At 35.5% G+C, this 25,661-nt stretch overlaps 1 protein-coding gene across 1 annotated transcript in view; it reads right to left on the reverse strand.

Annotated features, from left to right (window-relative positions):
- The window catches only part of LOC149788949 (uncharacterized), a 145,616-nt gene that overhangs the window by 86,375 nt on the left and 33,580 nt on the right, over positions 1 to 25,661 (reverse strand). Inside the window, exons 6-12 of the mRNA XM_089975093.1 lie at positions 21,552 to 21,702; positions 18,931 to 19,058; positions 14,390 to 14,563; positions 11,821 to 12,077; positions 9,888 to 10,065; positions 5,299 to 5,504; positions 480 to 576 (exon numbers count right to left, since the gene is read on the reverse strand). Of these exons, the coding sequence (XP_089831219.1) occupies positions 480 to 576; positions 5,299 to 5,504; positions 9,888 to 10,065; positions 11,821 to 12,077; positions 14,390 to 14,563; positions 18,931 to 19,058; positions 21,552 to 21,702 (1,191 nt within the window). The remainder of the gene's footprint in view (positions 1 to 479; positions 577 to 5,298; positions 5,505 to 9,887; positions 10,066 to 11,820; positions 12,078 to 14,389; positions 14,564 to 18,930; positions 19,059 to 21,551; positions 21,703 to 25,661) is intronic.

Raw genomic sequence — 25,661 nt, forward strand, 5'->3', positions numbered from 1 at the left:
AAATCACTTGTATAAACACTAATCATGGCAAAGTGGCTAAATTAACTGTACACACAAAAACTATGGCAAATTTGCTAAAGTCCTTGTATACACACTAATCATGGCAAAGTGGCTAAAATACTTGTATACACACTAACCATGGCAAAGTGGCTAAAGTACTTGTATACACACTAATCATGGCAAAGTGGCTAAAGTACTTGTATACACACTAACCATGGCAAAGTGGCTAAAGTACTTGTATACACACTAACCATGGCAAAGTGGCTAAAGTACCTGTATATACGCTAACCATGGCAAAGTGGCTAAAGTACTTGTATACACACTAACCATGGCAAAGTGGCTAAAGTACTTGTATACACACTAACCATGGCAAAGTGGCTAAAGTACTTGTATATACGCTAACCATGGCAAAGTGGCTAAAGTACCTGTATACACCCTAATCATGGCCAAGTGGCTAAATTACTTGTACATGCACTAACCATAGCAAAGTCTAGCAGGATTTCCTCAAATCCACTCTCAGCCAGAAGTTTGATGGCTTGTATATCCTTGAAATCAAAGTTGTTTAACAGGAATTCCCTGAAAAAGACAAAAAAAAAGATCTCCAGATATTACAACAGAACCATGTTCTTGAACAAATGAGGAACCCCTGAGATTTACCAACAAAACAAAATTTCATTAAATCCAGAACAAATGTTAAATTATATATTCCAGTCTGGACTTAAATCAGCTTTTCTATAATACTGTAGCTGGCTAAATCCAAGATAACTGGTTATGGTATTATTATATAATTCTATTGTGACAAGTGAAATTTAATGACCAAGTATAAGCGCATAACCTATGGATCCTCAATGTTTAAGACAATGAAGTTTCAACAGATTGGCAAACTTTGGCAAATTATGTTACATTTTAATGCATATATGCAAATGTAACACACTACCTGCATAGTTTAAAGCCAAAATCTGCAATAAAAATAAAATCTCAGAAATATTGGTGGAGCTGTGATGTCATTATATGTAACTGTGATGACATAATTTTCAATTGTGATGTCATGATGTTCTTGTGATGCAAAATCAAATATTTCCTTTAATGTATGTTTGTGGTTTGAGAATATATTATTAATAAAACCATTATCAGCATCCTCAAATCCTAAAATCTAGTCTATATGCTGTCTTTTGATATTATTAATAAAACCATTATCAGAAGCCTCAAATACTAAAATCTAGTTCATTTTGCTGTCCTTTGATCGGTGATAATAATCAAATTCTCTAACTTTTGGATGTTAAGACAATTATTAGCCAACTTTTAAATCATTTTTGTATATATTAATGGATAATTTTTCCAAACATTTCTAATGTGTTGTTAAAATTAAAATGTTGCCCTATACTTAAACATTTCACAAACATGCACTTTGGAGGAATTGCCAACACAAGAATAAATTGTGATTAGCTGCTACTCTAGGTTCACCTGTTACAATATGCATGGGACTGTCATACAAGACTAGCATCTTGTGTGCCCAGAGTTCATTCTCAAATTACCAGAAAGAACACGACTGTTACTAATTGACGCTCATGTATATCATGTGCCTGCCATAAAGGTTCATTATAATCATTACTGTAACTTGCAAAATCAATTCGATTTAAGAGCTAATTCAGATAGCAGGAGCTCTATTTCTGTATTACCTAATGATCATGCAAATGAACAAGAGTCCCTTGAAGGTACTGATACTTGACTGGCTGAAGAGAACTTCCAGGAATTCATGGTAAGATCATTTCTTCATTTTAACTGCTGAGTGTTAAACCATCTCAGCCTGATATTCTTGAGTGATAAGAATTTTCAAGTTAGCCACTGTAACAGTCACATTGGATTCAGCACCATTTTCACTGGAAACAAATCAGACACCATTCGAAGACTTTCGGTAAAAATTTCCATGTTGATATGACTATCCATTGCTGGTCATACTGGATATCAGATTGATGCAATTGTTAGTCTAGACCAACTGACACCGTAAGAAGTCTTCTGGTGAAAATCCATGCTGATATGACTTTGTGTTCCGGAGGATTAGCAAAAATAAGATTTTAAAGATGGTACCATTTTGATTGAGGTCTTTTAGTGAAAACTCCATGCTGATATGACTTTCCATGAAAGAATAGTGATACCAAGATTTTCAAGATCGCTACCATGGTGGCCATATTGGACATCAGATCAGCACCAATTTCATACAGGACCAACCAGACAACATAAAGAAGACTTTCAGTGAAAACCCCATGGTAATATGACCATCTATTCAGGAGGAGTAACAATATGAAACTTTTCAAGATAACTCCTGTTGCAGTCATACTGAATGTCCAAATGGAATGATTTTCATTTAAGACCAACTCAACATCAAAAGAACTCTTGGTGAAAACCCCCATGGCAATAGGAATAGAAGCTATAACAAGGTTTTCAAGATGGCTGCCATGGTGGCCACAATCGACGAACACCAGAACTACTTTTATTTACCACTAACTAGACACCATATGAAATCTTTGAGAGAAACCCCTATGCTGATATGACCATCCGATCAGGAGAAGCAGAGATAAGATTTTCAAGATGGCTGCTGTAGTCGTCATATTGGATGTCCATTGCAGAACCTTATTCATTTAATGTTGTTATGGGTTTAATGCCATTTTTCAGCACAAGATATGCTACACATGGTGGCCAGTATATTTGGTGGAGGAAGAACCTGGGAAACCCTAATAAGAACCACTGACCCACAGGAAGCTCACACAACCACATTAAACAAGCCCAAGACTAAAACCCACATGGATGGAAGTGAGATGTTAGTGGTTTGCAAAAGTAACCGCCTTAGACCTCTTGTCCACCCGGGGCCCCTTATTTTAATTTAAATCCAACTAATAAACCTTCTGATGAAAACCCAATGTCAATTTGAATTTCTATTAGAATTAGCAGTAACAAGATTTTCAGATGGCTCATACCATGGTGGCCATCTTGGCCATTGGATCAGCACTATATTTATGAGACGTATTTTAATGAAAACTCTTGCTCATGTGACCATCCATTCAGATGCAGTAGCAATAACAAAGGTTCAAGATGGCTGATTTGGTGGCCATGCTAAATGTCTGGGCAGCACCATTTTTATTAGGACCAACTGGACCTTGGAATGAATGTTTGTGTAAAGATTCATGGCAATCCACCCAGAAGTATAGGTGGAATAGGAATAACAAACTTGTACTAACACACAGATTGACATCAAATGATGACAGACAACAGGCTGTCCCATAAGCTCTTCTGGTCTATGACCAGTAGGGCTAATTAAGGCACAGTACAGTTTGTTATCACTTAATATAGGATGTTGCAGAGGAGAGGGCTGTGTTAAGAATACATCTGAAATCACTGGGTCAACACTGATGAGGACTGCACCACTGCTAAATCTGAGAGAGACCTGAAATTGTTCAGTTTCTTCTGAGGCCGCAATAATGAGAACCCAGCTTCTGATCAGTAAGACACAGGATCTACTATTGTCTTTGATGAGCAGGTCTCCCAAAATCATTTCTCACTGTTTTCAAAGCCATATTTGAATTGGAGAAAAGACAGACATGGCTATACAGACTTTGATGTTGAGCCTCTGAGGATTATGCAGCTGATAAAGACCATAAAAATATCTAACATCTAAAATATCAAACAGCAAAAAATCATGAAATACATCAAGTAGTTGTGATAGGATGTTATTCAGTGAGTGACAAATAGAATCTAAGTTGGGGTTTGGACTGAGACAAGGAAATCACAGGAGTCTCATGGGGAGACAAATAATGTAACCATGCAACTAGGATTTCCTTGTCTTGGTACAAACAACAAACATCGATTATTTTTCTCACCCAAATTTTTTTCAATGTACTTAAAATAATCCTGCACCCTTGCAACTTAGTTAGCAGATTAAAACACAGTATTCACCAGGTACTATTATTGCTTCTTGCCCTACATAAAGGTCATCAGGTTTTGTACTTTGTATGAAAATCTGGATAATTACAAAATAAATCAAGAAAAAAGTTATAACTGATATCTGTTGGAAGTATTGTGCAATGAGCATTTTGAGCCACATGCTTTTGTTTTCCAAATACAGTGCATTAATATGTTAATGAGAGCAATGGTGTGAGCTGTCAAACCTAAGTACACAAGTTCTAGTCATATGAAATTGACGGTAAATAATATCCTTTCATCAGTTCTAATTTGGAAAACGTTCTATCGTAGGCAATGGTACAATACTGAGCAGTAAACTATGCCTAGTGGGTACAGTTCTAATGAAGTGGAACCACTCCGGTGGCCTAGTGGTTAGAGCGTCCGCCTCAGATGCGGGAGGTCGTGGGTTTGATCCCCAACCGAGTCATATCAAAGACTTATGAAAATGGTACTAACAGCTGCCTCGCTTGGCGCTCAGCATTAAGAGGTTAGTGTTAGGACTGGTCGGCCTGGTGTCAGGATAATGTGTCTGGGTGGGACATCATGCTACATGTCTGCGGCATGATGCCCCAGTGCTAGACATCACTATAAACTGTCACACTGCAGACATCATAGCAATATGACTGAAAAATTGTTAAAGGTACATTAAAAAATCCAAACCATACACACACACACACTCTAATGAAGTGTGTAGTGACATCAGGAAATTTCTAATTCATGACTTTCTTGGAAATTTATATTTTCTGTCCTGATGAATTAACCACTCTGGTTGATAAGTGCAGGAGTTTTCATTTGCAATCACATTATTATTTGATTCAAGTGGGGTGGATTATGGGTGTTTTCGACAAAGAAGAAATCAGTTTGACATAACACATTTCTGTTTTTTACCAACTTTGCAGTAGCACTTGAGAGAGTTTGATTACATGTGTGTGTGCATATGTGTGTGTGTGTACGTATCAGAATGTTTCATATGTTGTTATCAAAGTTGGAGAGACCTTAAATTGCTTTATATGTATATTTCTTTTGTTATGTATCTGTTGTTGTTGCTGTCCTGAGTCAACAGTGCTTATCTGGATTAGTACTTTTGTGAAATGAGCATCTCGAGCTTCTGTGCTCTTCTTCTGAAAGATGTCATTGGATTTATAATTGATTACACAAAATGCACCGCCAGATCTGGTTTTGTGCATTTTGATAGGAGTAATCAGTAGAACAAACAACACAGACCCAGATCTGCAGGTGCCTTATGTTATGGCAGATCAGGATCTCTGTTGTTTGCAATTTGACTCAACGTATAAATGAGTATATTGGTATTCAAAATTGTTATTGTGTAATATTCCATACCTGAAGTTTTCCTCTAGACTGGTTCTTTCTGGTGTGTCCTGCTTGATCTGGTAAACATAACACTGAATCAGCAGGTCTGAAAGCTGATTTCTCTCAGTAGGAGTAAGCTCTGCATTATCTTTCATCACAACATGACGTGTGTAGGACAGCACTTCTGATATAAACCCATACTTGGCAAAATACATTGATCTTTTGACTGGATTGCACTGGATAGAAAGATATGGCAACATTCTAAAAAATATTCTTTCTGCATTTAGAATGAATTGCAAAACAAATCAGTACAGAATTTATGGAGCATCTTTAACTCTCATATTTTATTCACAACATACATTATTTCAAAACATTCCATGTTCCAAACTGAACTACCCCGACAAGAGGATTCAAATGTTACTCCATTTATGTTCTGTTCTGTACAAAAAAAAATTCTTACCAGCAAATTACACAAATTTTATATATCAAAATAACACAGGTCTAGTTATGCACTGCGAATAACACATAGCTCATTCTCTTAAACTATACTAAGTGTCTACTGAACTGAAATATCCTTTCCTTTGATACATCATTCAATAGGCAATGAAGAATGAAAGATAAGTGCAGAGCACAGTTCTGGAAAGTTCATGAGCTGCAGTCAGACATTTTTCTGGAGCAGTTTTGGCCAATACCACATACTCTCACCCCAACCCCATAATTAAACCTTTGAAAGTTAATTCAAATATGTCTGCATATTTGTCTTTAATGTCATTTCTTAAGTTATTATAACCATAATGTGTCAAATCTTAATAATTCTACTATCTTAAGGCCTTATCCGAATTGCAGACATCAACTTCACATCAGTCAGTGTATATCAGCCTATTGCCATGGCAATGCTATGCTAGACTACATCCAGTGAATCTGCACAATGAATTTCAAATAGAAACAAGTTGTATAGATAGAGGGAGTTGCTGTTACAATCAAACTGACTAAGTATTGTTTATACATCAGTGTGAAGTTATCATTATCAACATACTAACATACTATCAATATGTATAGGGGTTATTTTATTTCAGAAAGGTAGCATTATATAGTTTTGACCCATGACCAGAGTCCAGGATGTACCCTTTGACAAAGATTGCTATCAAAATAAAGTTCCAACACATGTAAGAATTTTCAAACTCAACACAGAATGGAGAAACCAAATCAGTGAAAAGATTTACATGGCAAAGCTGATCCATCGATGAATATCCCCTCTAGATTCACACCAACCCCTTTGCTGCAATGCATGAAATGCCATAGAATCTGTGATTTTAAACCCTAAAAAGTAACTATGCTGAACAAAATCAGACATATTTCAAATACATGGTGGTGACAACTGCATGCCAGATATAACTTTAATGAAGAGTAAAGTGGAACAGACTTCCATCAAACTCATGATGAAAATTTGGTAAATGCATATAAACAGAAAACAAATATATTTATGCACATTGTATGCCAAAACCTTTTCTTCAATCAAGCCAACACAAATGTGTTTCTAAACTAGAATTGGCATACTGTTTATGCAGCATGAAATCATGCATCCCTGGCAACAATGTAAATTTTGTTGTTGTTGTTGTTGTTGGGTTTAATGCCGTTTTTCAGCACATGATAGGCATTTCATGGCGGCCAGTATTAATGGTGGAGGAAGAACCCTGGAAAACCCAGGGAAGAACCACCAACCCACCAACATTGGCCGAATCCTAGACTAGAACCCATGCAGACAGAGGTGAGATGGTAGTGATCCGTAATGGAGAGCGCTTTAGACCACTCGGCCACTCGGGGCCCCCAACAATGTAAATAACAAAGGAGAAACATGAAATGAAAGTATCTTCAATCAAGAACATCCCCCAAGGCCAATCATATGAAACTGTTTAATGTTACCTTTATATAAGGAAAATTAGAAACTATGTAAAATTCTCCTTCTCCCTACAAAGTGATTAATATTCCTGATTAATGAATGACATGGTACCTATTTTTCCTTGCTACTTGTATAAATAAACTACTAAAAATTGCATCTAAATTGCTATTCTGGAGTACATTTCGTCACACAAAAAAAACAGAAAGTTAAAGTGTACAGAAATAATTATTTTGTGAGCTGGTGTACTTCACATTTTGACCCAAAATAATTCAATATCATGCTTTTTGCATTTTGTAACCTTTGACCCTGGATTACTTTCCAATGGTAACATTGTTATGGTAGCATTGTTATATAAATCTTGACGTCTGTGGGATAAGTGGCGATAGTTTCAAGTTCCTATTTATTACCATTTCTCAAGCTGCTAGGGTCAAAAAGTGTACAGCACATATCCGAAAACTGTATTTTTCTTTCAGAACCATGAATAGAAAAGAGACAATGAATCACGAAATTTAAGTCTTTTTAATCATACTTTTATCCAAGTCAGAGATACAAGTACTGTGAAAAGCTTTACTTTCACGTGTTTAAAATTTCATGGTATAAAATACATATTCATGGGTACCTATTAGGAGTCATGGAGCTACACACACAAAAAAAAAAGAAAATATGTCTCTGTAATAGATTATACCAACATTTATTTTCCATTCATTTTTTAGCAAACAGGTTTAATCCATACTACATTAAGTTGATTAATTAAGTTATTCATTGCTAACATCTGGAGTAAATGTGGAAACGTTAAAGAAAATGTAGACTTCTTTCTCTATACATATCTAAATTAACACATTTAATACCAATATTGTAATCTAAATTATATTCTCAGATGTTTTTAAAGATCGCTATCAAAGAATAAAGTTCACAAAAATTAGGGACTAGGCACTTTAACAATGTCAAAGACTGCAAACCAGCCACCATGTACAAGAAAGCTGCAACCCCTAGATTTAACTGTTAACAACATTTACAAAGAGGGACAAAAATCTCGATTTTATGAGTGGTATTCAATACAGGCGATTGTTCAGTTAGTTAAATGAACTGGAGGACAGTCTAGATATACAATGAGGTCAGGGCTCTGCTGACCTGAAAACATCTACCCCTATGACAATTTATGCAAAGTGGCTTATCTGCACACATAGCAAAGTAGCACTTTGAAGAGACATGACTGAAATGGAGAAAGTTGGAGTAATCTGCTGATTGTTTTTTCAATGTTTTTATAAATGGGAATATGTGCCTTGGGAAATGAAAGACACAGACAGTCAGTAAATATGCATTTATTAATATACATCAGGTAGAGTCCTTACAATCTTATGATTTTATGTTTCTGAAATTTTGCATTCAAATTAAATTGTAACCAATCTGTTTCAGTGTTCCTCATTATTTATGTACTTATCCTAATGTACATTTCACATTGTCAGCAATATCGATAGCTGTTGTTGTTGTTATATGGTTTAATGCCATTTTTCAGCACAAGATAGGTTATACATGGCAGCCAGTATAAATGGTGGAGGAAGATCCAAGGAGAACCACTGACCCATGAGAAGCTACTGGCAGCTTTTTCACATGTATCCACACTGGCCGAGATGGGGACTCGAACACATGCAGATAAAGGTGAAATGGCAGTGATCTGTAATGATAAGCACTTTAGGCCACTTGGCCATTTGGGGCCCCTCAATAGCTGTAGTAATAGGTGGTGCCTTTCAATTGCATATGATTGGGGGGCTGTCTGCTTGGTTGAAATATCACTGTGACCCTAAATTCATGGTCAACCAAACGCACAAAAATGGGAAACCCACAACTTTCAATTTTTTTTGCAGTGATAACAATGAAAATTAAGTATGAAATCTGAAGGAGTAACCCTGAAGAATATGTAAATCATCATTAAGGTAGCACTAAACAGTTTTTTTTACAATGGCTGTGGTCAACAATGTACCCTCTCAAATTTGAAACCATCTATGAAACTAAAGCTTAATAATTATCAATATATATACCTATGGACAGAGAATGGAGAAAAAGAATCAGTAATAAGATTCACAAAGTAAACATGACCCTTCTATGATTTCTGTTTAGTGTCCCATGTGAAAATCACAAAATTCGTGATTTTCAACCTAAAAAAGAACCGCTACCAACCAAAACTGGAGACAATTTCTACTTATTGTAAGGACAAATGCAACCTATATATTACATTAATGAGGGGAATAGTGTTTATCTAAAAAACAACCACAATGAATTTGTCGACAAATTCTAGTAATGATTAATCCTGGGATTAGCTAGTAAAAGCCAAGTACAAAAGCTTAACATAACAGCCACATGTAACTTTGAACTATGACGTTCTAACCGCATTTTTATACATTTTTCTTGAAAATAGTTTATGTTTCATTTAAATCTTAATATTATATCCAATTCGAGAAAATGTTTGCCAAATGTTTACTGATTTAAATCATGATTGCTACAAGACCATGAGTAAATGATGAACTCAACTATACATCTCTACAAACTCAGTTTTGATCCATGATAACAACATTTGACTGATAAATAACTTCCAACCAAAATATGTATTGTTTTTCTCTCTTTACTCGTTTTCTCCACCTCCAAACTATGCCATAATCCAAGCCATAAAGAATAATTAAACCAACCTGTAAATAAAAAAAAATTTTAAAAATTATTTAACCTTTGCCATTTGGAAAAGCCTGCCTGCTCTGGTACTGTTTCCTCTACTCAGTAAGTACTCAGCAGCCACCTCCAGTAATGAATTGAGATCCAGACTGAGACTGACTCCCAGCTGTTCTGCCACAGATGTGTCAGACTGATGCACACAAAACTCCAGGAACAAACGTTCAGGAGAAATTCTGCAAAAGGATAAAATTATATAATCTTGTCAATATCCAGTAGTTCTATTGGATTAATTTTGTTTCAACTAATAAAAAGAAAATTCTAAACTCCAGAACTATTTATACTCAAAATAAGAGTCCTGAAGGAACTAGTGCTCTAATGGCTCAAAAAAATTGCAGAAATTCTTGAAAACTTGTTTCTCCAAGAAATTTTTTAACAAATATTTTCTTCTACATCTGAATTAACGTTTACACAAATAAGTGAAGTAACAAAATCTCTTTCATGGCCTTTGACCCTGAATGTGATATCATGGACACATGAACTCTTGTCAAATACTATCAAGATATACTGACATGCTATGTTTGTTTAAATCAATGATTAATTTTTTTTTTAAGTTACTCAAGTGGTGTCATTCAAGGTATTTCAAGTTTGATAAATCTGCTAATTGGGTTTGATAAAAATCCATTCATACTTGTTGGTGTTATAACACTCACAAGCAAATATTACATAAATACAGGAATCAAGGCTTTTTAATCTAGAAATCATTATCAGAGTTCTGACTAACAACTTCAAAAATTTACAAGAATAAGTGCCTGGTCTTCAGTCAACAGAGCTAAAAAGCAAATTAAGTTTCCTGCACTTCAGTTTTAATTCTTCTTAAACAACCTACACCATAATGACAGTACATCTGGGGAAATTATAAGTCTTGGGACACCCTTAATTATTTTCAAAAGAAATTATTTTATGATCTTTAAAACCTGGAACATGAAATCATGAACAAAATTTCAAGTGCTACAAGTCTTGGGACATCACAGGTATTTTTTTCTACTTCTCAATCAGCATATTTTATTGATTGTAACATTTATTTAACAAAAATGATTTCATTGTTGTTAAGGGACTATCATTATGAATTATTAGATGGAAATGTTATAAAGTAAATAAATTTGTTTGAAAAGTAACTAAATATATTTAATTTTCCTCTGTTTTCTTATCATTTCTACCTAATCCAAATATGTATAATCTGATCAGAAAATAACAAGAATTGAGCATTAACAGGATGTTGTACCAATGTTAACTGTAACTTCTCCAACATGTGCCCTAGTTTATTAATGTCAGTTTATGCATTACATCTTTTTTAAATTGAAAATGTAAGTTCCTAAATATTATGTCACAGTGTAAACAATCCTCACATGTAGCGAGCTAATATACACAATTACATCACTGCATATACATTGAAGATTTTAAAGTGCGCTGAATGAAGTAAATCCCTTGATTCAAATTATAATCCTCAGTGAACTAAACTTCAATAACATCTCTAAAATAGCATTACAAATATCGCTTTGAAAATAACTGTAATACCATAAAAACTCACTGGTAGTTTGCTTTGAAGTAAGCTACCTAAAAAAGTACCAATTTACTCAGCTACAGAAATCATATTAATATTATATTACACATCAAAGAACTACACCCATGATGGCTAAAAATTAAAAAGATTAAGACTAACAAACTTGTTAAAGATTACTGAATAATGGGATTAAAATTGTTGAGTAACTCTAATTAATTTTCTTAAGGAAACTCCAAGTTGATGGTACTAGACTTTCTAACAAAAGAAACTGAATTTCATTCTGTTCAAAGAAATCAGCTAATTTTGTTGTATAATAAATTTTTGCTCTATTCTTTAACAGTTCACAAACATGAACTTTGGAGGAACTGCCAACACAACAAAAAAGGTGATTTAACAACATGAAACTGTCTGTAAATAAAAATCTCACCTCGGTCGACATTCATATACACACGTGTCTGTGATAATGATACAGCCATCCATTACAGTATGGGAGTTCAGCTGGATATGCAGTGCTGATATAACTTTATTTGGATCTGCACTTGCACTGTCAACTTTCAATTTGGCCCTCTTCAGCTCTTCCTGTTTCTCATGCCAGTAAAATGGGAAGGATTTCTTAATAACGGCAAGAAGTTTTTCCTCTTTGGGGAAGTCAAATTGTTGTACTACTGCATCTTTGTTAAAATCCTGCAATGATGTTTAGAAACTTAATGCATTTTGTGGAAATTATAATTTAAAATTTGGCTATGATTGTATTGACTTAAATAATTACTTCCTAAATTTTTTATCTTTCAAAAAGAAGAGTTATATTTTTGTTAAATATCAAAGATCAAGGATGTCGAATGTATTGAAGGACAAACTACTTGACCTTTGTCTTCCCAACATGCAGTTGAAATCATTGTGAGGTTACTAATTTGCAACTATTCATACCAGTGATGAGACCGCTCCAGTGACCAAAGTAGTTAGAGTGTCTGCCTCGGATGCAGGAGGTCGCAGTATAAACCCTAGCCGAGTCATATCAAAGACTTATAAAAATGGTACTAAATGCTGCCTCGCTAAGAGTTCAGCATTAAGAGGTTAGTGTTAGGACTGGTCTGCCTGGTGTCAGGATAATGCGACTGTTCTCAAGATTCTTGCAAGTGTAATACAAAATTCTTAATGATGGTCTTTGACCTTCAACCCGATATAATGGGTAGAAAATCAATGAACTTGTCTCAAACAGTGTCAAGAAATGTTATGTTTGGTTACATCTATTAATTATTACTTCATAAGGAAAAAATTAGGCTTAATAATAACTGATTTAATCTTATTTGTATAACCAGCCCATACAGCTAAAATATGAGTCATGAACTTTGACCCTGTAATCAATATAAGGGTGCTGACAATCAATTTGTTCATTGGAATGTAGCCAACTATGTTGGAGGTAAGACAAACATCATTTTCATCCAGTACCCACTACATATTGTTACTGTTTTAGTGAAAAAGTTTGAGTGAAAACTCCGTGCTGATGTGATTAGTAGCCATGCAAAGATTTTCATGATAGTCATCAAGGCAGCCATTTTGGAGGTTACTTTATTTTAATAGTTTAAGAACTATACAATGCAAGAAGGAAGCATTTTTTTGAAAACTGTCCATATGGCCATTCATTCTGGAGAAGTAGCTATTATGAAATTTTCAAATTTTGGTAGGTCACACTGGCATTATTTTCTATTAGGATCACCTACATATAATGAAAACCCCATGTTGACATTACTATCTCTTCAAGAGGGGTAGTGACAAAGAAATTCAAGATGGCTGCCATGGTGGCCATATTGGCCATAAATTGGCAACATTTTTATTTTTGACAAACAAGGTATCATAAGAAGTCTCTTACTGAGAATCCTGTGCCTATATGACCATCTGTTTAGCAGAAGTAGCTACAACATGATTTTCAAGTTGGATACCATGGCAGTCGTATTAGATGTCTGACTGGCTCCAGTTTCAATTTGCAACAGCTACTTATCATTACAAATCTTGTCATGAAAATCCCAGAATACATAAATATGTCTAATTCAAACATAGTATGTGGTTCCGGGGGCAGAGATCTCAACAGCATTCAAGTTAAGACCCATGGGCAAGTCATTTAACCCTGGGTCTTGATATAGGGCCTGTATTGAATATATGTCTGATTTTGTTTCCTCATGTCCTTCAAACTTATACATGGTTTTAGGGTAGAGGCCTCAACAATTTTCAAGTTATGACCTAGGACCAGCATTCCCCCTTCCCTCAGGCAAGACCCAGGAGTGTAATCCAAATATGTGTTTCGGACGTGCTCAGTAAACTAAAGTATCTGGCCATTTCCTAGTTATGGTGTCACTCATTCAAGAAAATTTAACAAATATGGCTAATTTCACTCAATGATTCAACTGGAAAGTAACAATGTTACTCCAATAGCCCCTCAAATACATAAAACAAGGATACAGGTCAACTAAGTGAACAAAAATGGTGGACCTGTGCAATCCACGTATTGGCAGAACTGAAAAGAATCTATGAAGACTATCCAACACACTGCCTACTCTCAAAACTGAGACAAGAATGGTCACTTTCATAACACTATTGTTCCCTGAATAAGTGTGTTGCTTGTTGTTTACTAGGAGCACCCAGAATTTAGTGTAAACTGGTGTAATAAAACCATCAAATTGGGTGGAAGATGACAACAAAATGATCTCTACAGAATAATCCAGCAAGGAAATTTTTAATATACAAACTGGCCTTCTTCATTGACTGTAGGGTAATATATCTGCAATGCAACTGTAAAGTTCCATTCCCAAGCAAAGACTTTCTTGTACTGGTGATGCTAGTGAATCAAATTTTCAAAGACAATGAAATGATGGAAGATAAAAAGAACTTTAGTGTGACAGGCTGACATGAAGAATGTTAAGTTTGCATGAAACAATTAAGATGGTAGTCACATTGGTAGTGGTGGGGTAACATGGTGAGTGAGTTAATTGGTAGATAACCTTCTCAATCTCTGCAGACATTTCTGCCCTTTGATTTGAGATCACAATGAGTTTATTTTCTCCACCCAGCACTGAGGATGTGAAGATCACTCGATCCGTGAAGACAATGCTAACCGAACCATGTGGAAGCTTGTATATAAACAATGGGGAGTGCTCTACATTACTGTCATAGATCTGAAATTATAAAACAGGCATAAGTTAAGTGTTGAATACACAAAAAAATTATTTTTAATCATAGAGACAAAGGAAGAATAATTATATACATCAAACTCTTAACTTTAAACAAAGATTATTCATTTCTTTAGTCTCATATGTATTCATATGTGCTGTGACCTTGCAGCAACATTTCCAACCAAATGCTGTACCAAAGAATATAAATTCAGGCACATCACTAAACCTGGCTACAACCATCATGTATCATATTTAGTTATATCATTACCTCAGTCTTCACATTTTCTAACCAAACAAATTTGAAATGTTGAATTTATTTTCAATGCAAAGACTACAGAAATACTCACATAAATTTACAGTTATTTTAACCTATCCAAACAAGAGACCCAAATGAGCATTGTGAGGCTTACCAGGCACAAATTGGTTTAAAAGGCAAATCTGGTTGTAATGAGAAACTTGGTAATTTCATTTGAAAGATGCCAATTCCAGGAAAGTCTCCATCTATTTGGCTCAATGTTGTTTAACTGTACTTTTATTGAATAACTTCAGGTCTGCTAGATACTGTATTCAAACCTTTAACACGAATGCTCACACTGCTCAAGCAAGGACTCAAATGAACTTATCAAATCTGGTCTGATATATATATATATATAATAGCTGTACTTGCTGAGAGATGAGTATAATTTCTTGGCTTTCTGCCGACATAGCCAACAATCTGTGACACAGGAAGTGATGCAATGCAGGGAATTTGAGCTGACATACTTAACTGAACTGTCGTTTTGAGGTAAGTTTATTTAATTTTGCATATTTGAAAGAGTTTTTCAGTAGGTTTCAAGGTATTATGACTATTAAATATTTGTCCTAAGCACTGCTGATAACTTCAAACACCTCAACTGATTATCGGTTGATGTGTCTGAAGAAATTACGTCATACAATACTCAAACAAAGGTAACTGATAGCTGATAATCTGTTGTCTTTGGTACACACCATCATTTACCTGAAAGGTTTGATTAATATAAAATTTAAAGGAAAACATACCTTCAACTGAAGCAAAAATCAATCATGGCATCTTAAAATACCTGGATTACATCACTTCCAATAATGTAGATTGTAGTGGGTAGCCTAGTTCTTATGGAAACCACACCACTGCTTAGGATGCAACCCAGAACACAATTCTACCAAAGTGTCCTGATAAACATTCCTATCACATTTAGTCAAACTTTGCTATGCCATTCCTAAGAAGTCAATGAAAACAACACTTTTAGATGGTTGTAGCATAACCTACACCATTGCAAAGGTTTCTAACCACGATAAATTCTGGTTTAAAGCAAGTTCTAAGAATCTTCTATGTTCAATCAAAAATGGCGCAGCCATCATGGAAAAGAAACTGAAAATATGCATTGTTCACCTGGCAGCCATGGGAAACACTGTTGTTAGAAGAACCATCACCCCTCGATTCTAGATGAATGTGTCTTATAAATACTGTTATTCACCAATCAATTTTTCACTTCAGAAAAAGCCATAATTTTAGTCATTTCAATAAAAGTTGGAAAACAACATTGACATTTTCTCATTCTATATCACTATATTCTCAAACAAGTATAGAATCACTTTTTCCTCAAGGTTTCCTAGTTATAAATGAACATGAATAATTATGCCAAATCCTCAACAATTATGACAAAAAAAAGGAGTAACATTCTCAGCAACAAATCTGTATTAATAAGTTCCAACAATCTGTCCAATCCCAATGTAAATAATTGTCAATAATAACGCTGTCATTCCAAAACCATGTCAGAAACTTCTTTTAGCAAGGCCCCAGATAGAAACTGTCATGGCCATTGTTCAGGTGAAATCTTCAAAATTTGACAACTGCACAATGCTTTTAATCACATATATTGTTCTACTCCCCACATGCATCTAATAACTAATTATTAACAGATCTTAGTGAAAATGTGTGACTGTAGTTGCACATTTTATTTATAAAATGCGATATTCTTGTGCATATCAACTAATCAAAATGTAATTTGGTTTATAATTTAACCCATAAAATTCCTGATGTGACACAAGTCACACTGCCAGAAAAGGTCTCACATAAGCAACATACATAATTGTTCAAGTAGGCAACTGTTTACACATCTGGGTACTTCAGCTTGATCTTGCTAGTTGTTAAACTAAATTTGATTGGTACACTGGTCTCTGGAACAAGCATTCTGTAATTATAACCTTGCAATCATCAAGGAAATTTTACAAATGCCTGTTCAAAATATGCACTACCTAATGGCTGACTCACAACATGGTTCATCTTCTGATGATGATTTCATAAAGAAATTAGTGGTTGATGGTACAGATGATGAAAATGATTTTGAAAGTTTTGAAGTAGATGAGATTATTGGAGCTAAAAAGTAACAATGAGTGATTTTGTGATGGAAATTAATGTTGAATACAAATCTGATGTACATGCTGGATGGGAACAAACGAAATGCATGCTGGTCAACACCCTATTTCTTTGGTGTTTCAATATTAAAGGTAGAACCAGGCCTAATGATCATTCAAGACAATTTCTTGATGAGAATTTCTTGCATAAATCATATAAATCTTGGGGCAGATCACTGAATAAATAGTGCAGACGTTACTGACAACTGCCACATGAGAAAATGGAAGTCTGTCACACCTGATGAACTGAAACTTAAGATTCTCAAGATGGCAGCAACAGCTGCCACACTGGATGTGTAAGTGGACAATCTTCAATTAGGACAAACTACGCATCATAAAAACTCTTCTGGTGATAATCCAATGTCATTATGACTTTCTATTCTGAAGAAGTAGCAATAACAAGATTTTCAAGATGGCTGCTGCGGTGACTTATTGGACATCAGATAAGCATTATGACTCATTTGACATAAGAAGTTTTTCAGTGAAAACCCCATGCTTATAACGCCATAAATTCAGAATGATTAGCAATAACAAGTTTCAAGATGGCTACTGCCATATCAGATATCAGATTAATACCATTTTTGTTTAGAATACCATGCAAGAGGAGTTTACTGTAGTAGTTTTAACAAGTTTTTCAAGATCACCATATGGTAGCCATATTTAATAATAATAATAATAATAATGAGGACTTTGTATAGCACCTAATCTTGAGAAGCTCTAAGTGCTTTACAACATTAGACAACACCTATAACATAAAAACATATATAATGATACGATTACAAAAAACAAACACCATGAAATTTTGTTCTTGCAGTCGAAATAAGTGAGTTTTAGGAGCACTCTTGAATGGGATCACTGTGTCTTTGTGTCTAAGTTCAGTAGGCAATTCATTCCACTTTGCTGGGCCCTGGTATGCAAAAGAATGCTGTCCAAATGACTTTGTTTCCATAGTGGGAATAATGAGTATACGATTGTCAGAAGAGGAATGTAAGTATCTTGCTGGTGTGTACACATGGGTGAGGTCGGATAAGTATGTTGGACTGGAGTCCGTCAGTGAAACATAGCACAGAGAACAAATTTTGTGTTTGATTCTTGATAGAATGGATAGCCAGTGTAAGGTACAGAGCAGCAGGGAGGTGTGCTCTGATTGTGGTACTCTAAATATGATCTGAACAGCTGTGTTTTGAACTTTGGCACCATTTTCATTTATAACCAACTAATCATCAAAAATGATTGCAGTAATTTGCTACAAACAACTTTTTGACTTTTTTGTGGAGCCTAAAGTCAAATGTGTTCCTCAACATCATTATTAGCATGTGATCACCACTCTTGATTGTGACCATGAAAGGAACGAGACAGAGCATTTATGGTTCTCTTTAACAGAGACTAAATTGTGTGTCATGATAGCAATTTAAATGATATACTTACACAAAGCATCTCATAACCTTATACCAATCTGTATGAAAGTTGTAATCTTAACTGGATGAGCTATCTCTGATGGAATAGGCAATATATTATAACGCTTTTAAAATTAACATCTTCGAAATTCTTGAAATTTAGGTGGTGATTCCCAAATAAATATACAATGCAGAATTGAGTTTCTGTTCAAACCCCTTGATAACCTACTTATGTATTGAGGGTGTAAATAGTGTGTTCGTAAATAGCATGCAAAAAACCAATCTGATCATAAGCTTAACACAAATGCTTTGCTGAAACCTGTAACATATGAAATGAAGGTCACAGTGGAATGTTTAAATTGTATTATATGTACTAATAAAGATGTATACAAATTGCCAGCAACCAGTTTCTGTTTTTGATCCCCTGCCAGACATGAAAATATGCACAACAGACACAGGACTAACATGAATCAACTGGTTCAATAAATGTCTGTATCTTACATCCATCATTCCAGATGACATAGCATCATCCTACAATACCTGATAAGTAGAAGTCTTGTCACAATGAGCAGCCACAAAATGGCGTCCCTTTGCATACTGTGGACTCAGCCAAACAGACCGTTGGAACTGATAAAACCTTAATGGAATAAAGTTGGAACTGCTTGGACCTGAAATACATCAATTTGTTTACATATTCCTGATGATACCCTTTCTTAGTTACCAGTTCTATCAATGTGTAATAATTATGCAACACAGATATGAATGACTACCATAAGGATTTTCAGTCATCAAAAGGTTCAAAACCTTTTTCTGGAAAATGTGTTCTAATATGTTCTTCTGACCCAAATGGATATAATAAGACAAATAAAGTCATAATAATTAGAAATCAACTAATACATGAACCCTGATTTTAATGGCAGTTTTATTTACATGTTCTTTGCACTCACCTTAATTTCAGTAATGTAATATCAGTGCTTAACTTCATAGCAAGAAGAATCAAGGAAGGGAACAGAATGCAATTTTTTTCTAGTAAAATGTGCTTCTTTGAGAATACTTATCCAATCATAATACCTCAGGAGAACTACTACTACCTAAAAAATCCAGACCTCCCAGATATTTAGTTTGGCAGACAACTTTTAGGTCCCTTTAGCTAAAAGTAGTATCTGGGAGGGCTGGGTTCATGAGGTAGTAGAAGTTTTAATAAAGGTATTTTGATTGGGTAATATATTTAAAAATAGAAGAGTATTAACAATTGCATGCTCTATTGAAAATATTCCAGATGTACTGGAATTTTTGTGAGCTCAAATACAGACAGTATCATAAATCTAAAAAAAGGCAACTAAATGTTAAATTTTGTTCTTTTATGGTTTTCTTACAGAACTTGAAATGTTATACACGTACTAATGCTTGACTTGAGAAATTAAATTGTTAAGCACTTTAAACAAGGCTACATTAAGATACAGATGAAGGCTGAAACAACATTTAAAATACAATTTAAAAAATCTGACAATGTACAAGAAAATTAAGTGAAGATTAAATGTCATAGGATGAATAGAAGACTGTTTCATTATATTTCAGAGAAACAGTGGATAACACAAGAATTATTTAGCTGTCATGACAAACAAAAATTATGCACCTTTTGTTATGGTGTTGTTACTGTTGTTGTTGTAGGGTTTAATACCATTTTTCAGCACAAGATAGGCTATACATGGTGGCCAGTATAAATGATTGAGGAAGAACCTGGGAAAATCCCGGAAAAAACACTGACCCACGAGAAGCTACTGGCAAGCTTTCTCACATACCCACACTAGCCAAACCTGAGACTCAAACCCACCCAGACAGAGGTGAGATGGCAATGATCCATAATGGTAAGTTCTTTAGACCACGTGGCCACTTAAGACCCCTTTTTATTATGTTAATGTTTCATCCAATGCTGATTCAAATGGAATGACCAGTGGCATTGCTATCTCCATATCATAATTGCACCCCAAAATTATTCATTAAAAAAGATTAAAACTGCAAGATATACTCACATATAAGTCCCACTGCAAACAACATACACCCTGATCTGCAGTTGTATAATGCACTGGCAGATCAGGATCCACACTGTATGTTATATTAATTTTTTTTTATCAAGCTAAATAGACCCAGATCTGCCAGTGCATTATGTGCAGTTTGCAGTTCACTTGACTTATAGGTGAGTGTATACAGTAGTTTCATAGAATAATAGAAACTTCTCTATGTATGTGGTCAGGATGTGAGACTGAAGTGGTGTGGGAGAAGCATGTTTACATCTGCAAATGTGTTTCTGTTTCTGTCATTGAATGTTTGAAATCATAATGTGGGGAAAATATGAAGTCTTTCAATTGCAATTATCAAAAAGACGCTATGGAATTTAATGCTTATTTCATTTTGAGTGCAGTAAGGAGGATGCAAGTGCACTTATCATAAAAATTACAGCAGAATTTCGAAATGTGTAATCCAGATTGAAAACCTATGACATGGCTCATGTAATTCAGATTTGCAGAATTACGAAAATACATTTTGAGAAAATTCAGGATGTAAAACTAAGTATATTTTATTTTGCCATTCTTATCACCAGCTAACGAAGAGAGTATATGACTTGTCACTTGTATGTTATTTGTAAGGACCTTATCTTCCGTCTGTTACATAATGTAGCAAGCCTAAATCCTTAACATTGTATCAATGCGGAATGTGCCAAAACAGCTGGGTTTTTTGCAATCCATGAAACATGTTTTAGTTCATTCAGAAACAAATTTAAACAACCACAATGTAACAGCCTCTTACATGAGTGTAAATGATTTGTGTACAAATCAAAAGTGCTGGTGTCTGCGTCCATTGTTTGTTTACAATAGAAAGTAGTTCCTTTATGCATGTGAATGCTATAAGTGTATTGTCGCGAGAGTTCAGTATCGGGTAATATTGAACTATTCTGACAATGTAAAATTAACAGGGGAAAAATGAGCATATAATAATATAATATATATCAGCCAGTATAACCTTGCAGATATCTGCATTACAGATTCTTTACACTTATAATGCTGATTCCATCACCAATGGAAAAAAACCACAGCAGTCCTATGTATTGCCATATACTACTATTGGTGAAACAAAACAGAACATGAAGGTTTGGAACTGACCTGATGGCATGATAATACTGGAGATGGGAAGATGTCTACCATCTATCTCATCATAACCTAGTGCAGCAAGTTCTGTATCTGTGGGAAGCAATATCTCCATCATCCTCATTTCCAATAGCAACTTCCACTGTATCCCAGAATTCCCTGTGATCTACACAGATAAATGGAAATTTGCATTTTATTACTAAATTGTAAAGGCTTCTGTCACTTAATGCTCTGATAAGACATTTTTAATATGGATACAGAAACAATTTTCAAAACTAATCAACTGAAGGTCAAACTGATTTAATGCTAATTGATATACTAAAATAATTAAGCAAGGAAAGGAAAATTGATCATAAAAAAGAGTGGCAATAAACTGCATTATAAACTAGTATTTACATGCCATGCTGAAAGCATAGTAGCATTTGATGTCAGAATTGGTGACAATTACATTCAAATGGAATCAATTAAATTCCAATTACTTTTGAATTATTTTTTTTTACAATACCCATTATAATCGCAATTACTTATTTTTTTAGACAAGAAGCTCATAAAATTATATTTTAAAATGTTAATTATTTTTTTATTACTTCTGGCAATATACCTTTATCTGATTCTAAATATATTTCAGAGTTGATATAACTGTATTTTAAAAATCACAAGGGAAGGAACAAAATTCTTAAATGTATTTGTCCCCCGAGACAAATGCAGTGTAAAATGCATTCATCTCATCACTGAGTTTATTCATCCAATGAGTCAACAACATGATTAAGTAAATAATGTTTATTAAATGACATATTGTGTCATCTTGCCTTCGTTTATTATACTTTACAACTGGAAGAGACTTTACAGAATACTAATATTAGCTCAGTGTTTGCTTAGACAGCAAATTTTTTCAGTAAATTATGTTTCTCTGAGAACACTTACCCATCACACTATGTTAAGAATATTAGCCTGCTACCTTGCGAATCCAGCTCAACTAAAACACGAAAATCATCTTATCCAATTTCGAATAAACAAAGGGCAGTAACTCATGCCAATTACCTCCCCCTGCCACCTCCAAGATGTCGCTAATTTTCAGTTGAGCGAGATACTAACAAGGATGTTCACATGTCGGATGGTTGGTAGGGTTTTTAAGTGATGTTATTGGGTAAGTATTCTTGGAGAAACATAATTTTCTTAAAAGATTGCTTTCTCTTTGAATATGTACCCCAATCACTTTACGTTAGAAGAATAAGTAATAGGAGGAAGGGATGCTGAGCATCTGACCTCTACCTCGGGTATCCTTTTAGGGAAGAATAGCTGGATTTACCCATGTGAACAATAACCCATTCTCCTAACTATATAACCAACATAGCCTGGGGTCACCATTCCATGTGAAGGACATGACTACCTCTGGATTGGTTCTCGGCCAAGACACTGAGGCTGCCGGGAATGTGTCTGATTTGCATGTTGATATGGAGATTGTTGCACCCATGCAGAAGATGCTAAATCAGAACACACAGGTCAAGTGCTTTGGTGCCTCCCGGTTTGAAGAGATAGGTCAACAGAGTTGCTGGACCTAATGAGGACCATTATCACATCCAAGTCGATCTTTCCAGAAATGACAGGTATTGATGACAGACTTCATTTTTAGGATGTTGATGTGTAGAGGCTGTTTCCTTGGCTCCCAGATGTTGCTGATGGTAGTGAAGGTCGTCAACAGGTACCTACCATTATATATTTTCCACTTGGGGCTTCTCCAGCAGGATTCCAACAGTCAGCCAAACTGGAGTGCCCAACTGATGCAGTGATAATAAAAATCTATGGCATGATCATGACTGTTTTGATTGAGGGGACATAAATTGGGATGCTATTGTGCTGGCATGGTCCACATGAAGAGACGGCCAAGCAGGATCAAGTCCACTGCCATATTTAATAAACCAAGGAGTTGCTGAAATCCAAGTCTTGCTGCAAATGGACTCAATGAGTTCAACAAGTTTGGTAACAAGAACACAAGGAAACCTCACTGGATTCTGGTTGGTTAAGAACTCCATACCCAGATAGATGAAGTTCTGGTATGGATGAAAACCTGACTTTTCCAGTTCACTAAAAATAAAGCCTAGAAGATAAAGAAGATCATTCCTTGTATGGAGTAGGATAGGACTTAACCATGTGTTTCTGTAGGATGCAACCCAGGTATACTGCTGTATATGTCAGTCAGAACACGGAGCCAACGTAATCTGAGTAAAAGCCCATGGGTTCCTGATGAGGTCAAAGGGATGAACCGTGAACTGATAAACTGTGTTGCGGTAATCAAAATAAAATGGGGAAATGTTCGTCACAGGGTGTGGATGGGTATGTGAAAAATATGTGTCAGTCAGGTCGTGACTGACGGCATAATAGCCCCATCAAATGGAGAGGTGGATTGAACTAGATGTCCCCATCTTCAGTTTGTTGAGGCCACCCCAGCTGATGGTTAATCTCACCTTGCTGTCTGTTTTCCAAAAACTGAAACAGTTTTGAGAAGAACCCTGGGGACTGTGGTCTTTGCACAAGCTCCACTGCCTTTTCTTTATTTAGATGAGCAACAGTATCTCCTGTTGGAGAAAGGCATCCATCTCCTGATCTGCTAGTGTATTCGTAAAGAGGGAAGAGGGGATTGTTGATGAATGAAACCTGAAGCCCCTCCAAACGATCTGGATCAGCCCCCCCTTTCTGAGGGAATAGGGAGGACCAGTGAGCTCAAAAATCGGTTTCTTACAGGCATTGTACAACTGCATTCTATGGACTGATGATGGTGACTAAGGAGATCCTCTGTCTTGAGGCCACTTAACATCCTTTCGCACTGATGGGGACCAAGTGATTCCAAACATCCATGTGGGTTGAATGGGAAAGTGGAGAGGCAGTTCCTGAGTTGCCTGCCTCCAAACTTTCTCTATTCTTCCTCCAAAGCAATGGTGACTTGAACAACATCATCTGGAAAGGGAAGGTAATGATAAGGTAGGGGCGACATGGATCACACACATGCAACATGTCGTGTTAAAAGTAGAAACCTGTCAAATAATTGGCCATGGTATGGTGAGCAGCCTGGCAATCCTGGCTATTGCATCCAAAGCATGTCTATTGTCAGATGTCTGCAACAACATCCCAAACCAGCTCTGACCAGCATGAAATGGATTTGTCTGTGCTATAAAACAGATAAGCATACATATGAACAGCTACTACATTCTTGTAAAGTGCCAGGATATCAATTCTGAAGGTCTCTGTTTCCTTAAGTCTGTTGCTCCTCCTCAATGTGATCCACCAATTCTTTAGAGTAGCGGTAAGGGTGGGGACATTCTGAAGTAGCCAACACAACAAACAAAAACTGTCCTCAACAGAGGGTGGAAGTTAACTTCAGTCCACTCCATGGTTATATCTGAGTAAGATGTGAAGGATGGTGGATTTTAAGGAGTTCCGCCACACTCGCTGTGCATCAAAGCCCAACTGGGTCAACTTGCATTCTAGAGAAGACACAAAGGTGCCATGAAGACTCAATTCCATCCCCAGTAAAATGTCACTAGCTCTCCCTAAAATTGCAGAATACTCCCCAATGCATAGGTATCACAAACAAAAAGCCATAGGCTGTCTTCTTTGTATATTCCGCCTTTCCTTCCCTTCCCTTCAATCCTGAAAGGATGATCACTGTGAAAGTGCATTTTATGAGTATAGTAAACATTCCTCCTGAAACAACACAAGAAGAGACAACAAAGCATAGATTAGAGAATCAGTATGAGACTAACTAGTTACTAGCATAAATTATCAAATCAATATGACTACCTAAAATGGAAGCCCAGACATCCACTGACTACATATATGCTGCATATCAGAAACAGTATATACATAATATAAACAAAATATGAGTCATGGTAGACTTCCATATTGCATATAAACCATTTAAATTGACATTCTGTTGAAATAACAACAAAAAATACTAAAATGCTGTCGTAACAGAGCAGTGAAAGTGTCATATCAGAAACCTATGGCCCTGTTATAAACTTATGCCCAATGCTTAATAATTAAACCATAATTCTATCAAAAGAGCATGAAATATGAATAAACTAAGCATAATTATTAAGCAGCACTTCAGAATTTTGCTAATGAAAG

Source organism: Sinohyriopsis cumingii, chromosome 11 (assembly GCF_028554795.1).
Source record: "Sinohyriopsis cumingii isolate HCF-2022 chromosome 11, ASM2855479v2, whole genome shotgun sequence".
NCBI classification, from domain to species: domain Eukaryota; kingdom Metazoa; phylum Mollusca; class Bivalvia; order Unionida; family Unionidae; genus Sinohyriopsis; species Sinohyriopsis cumingii.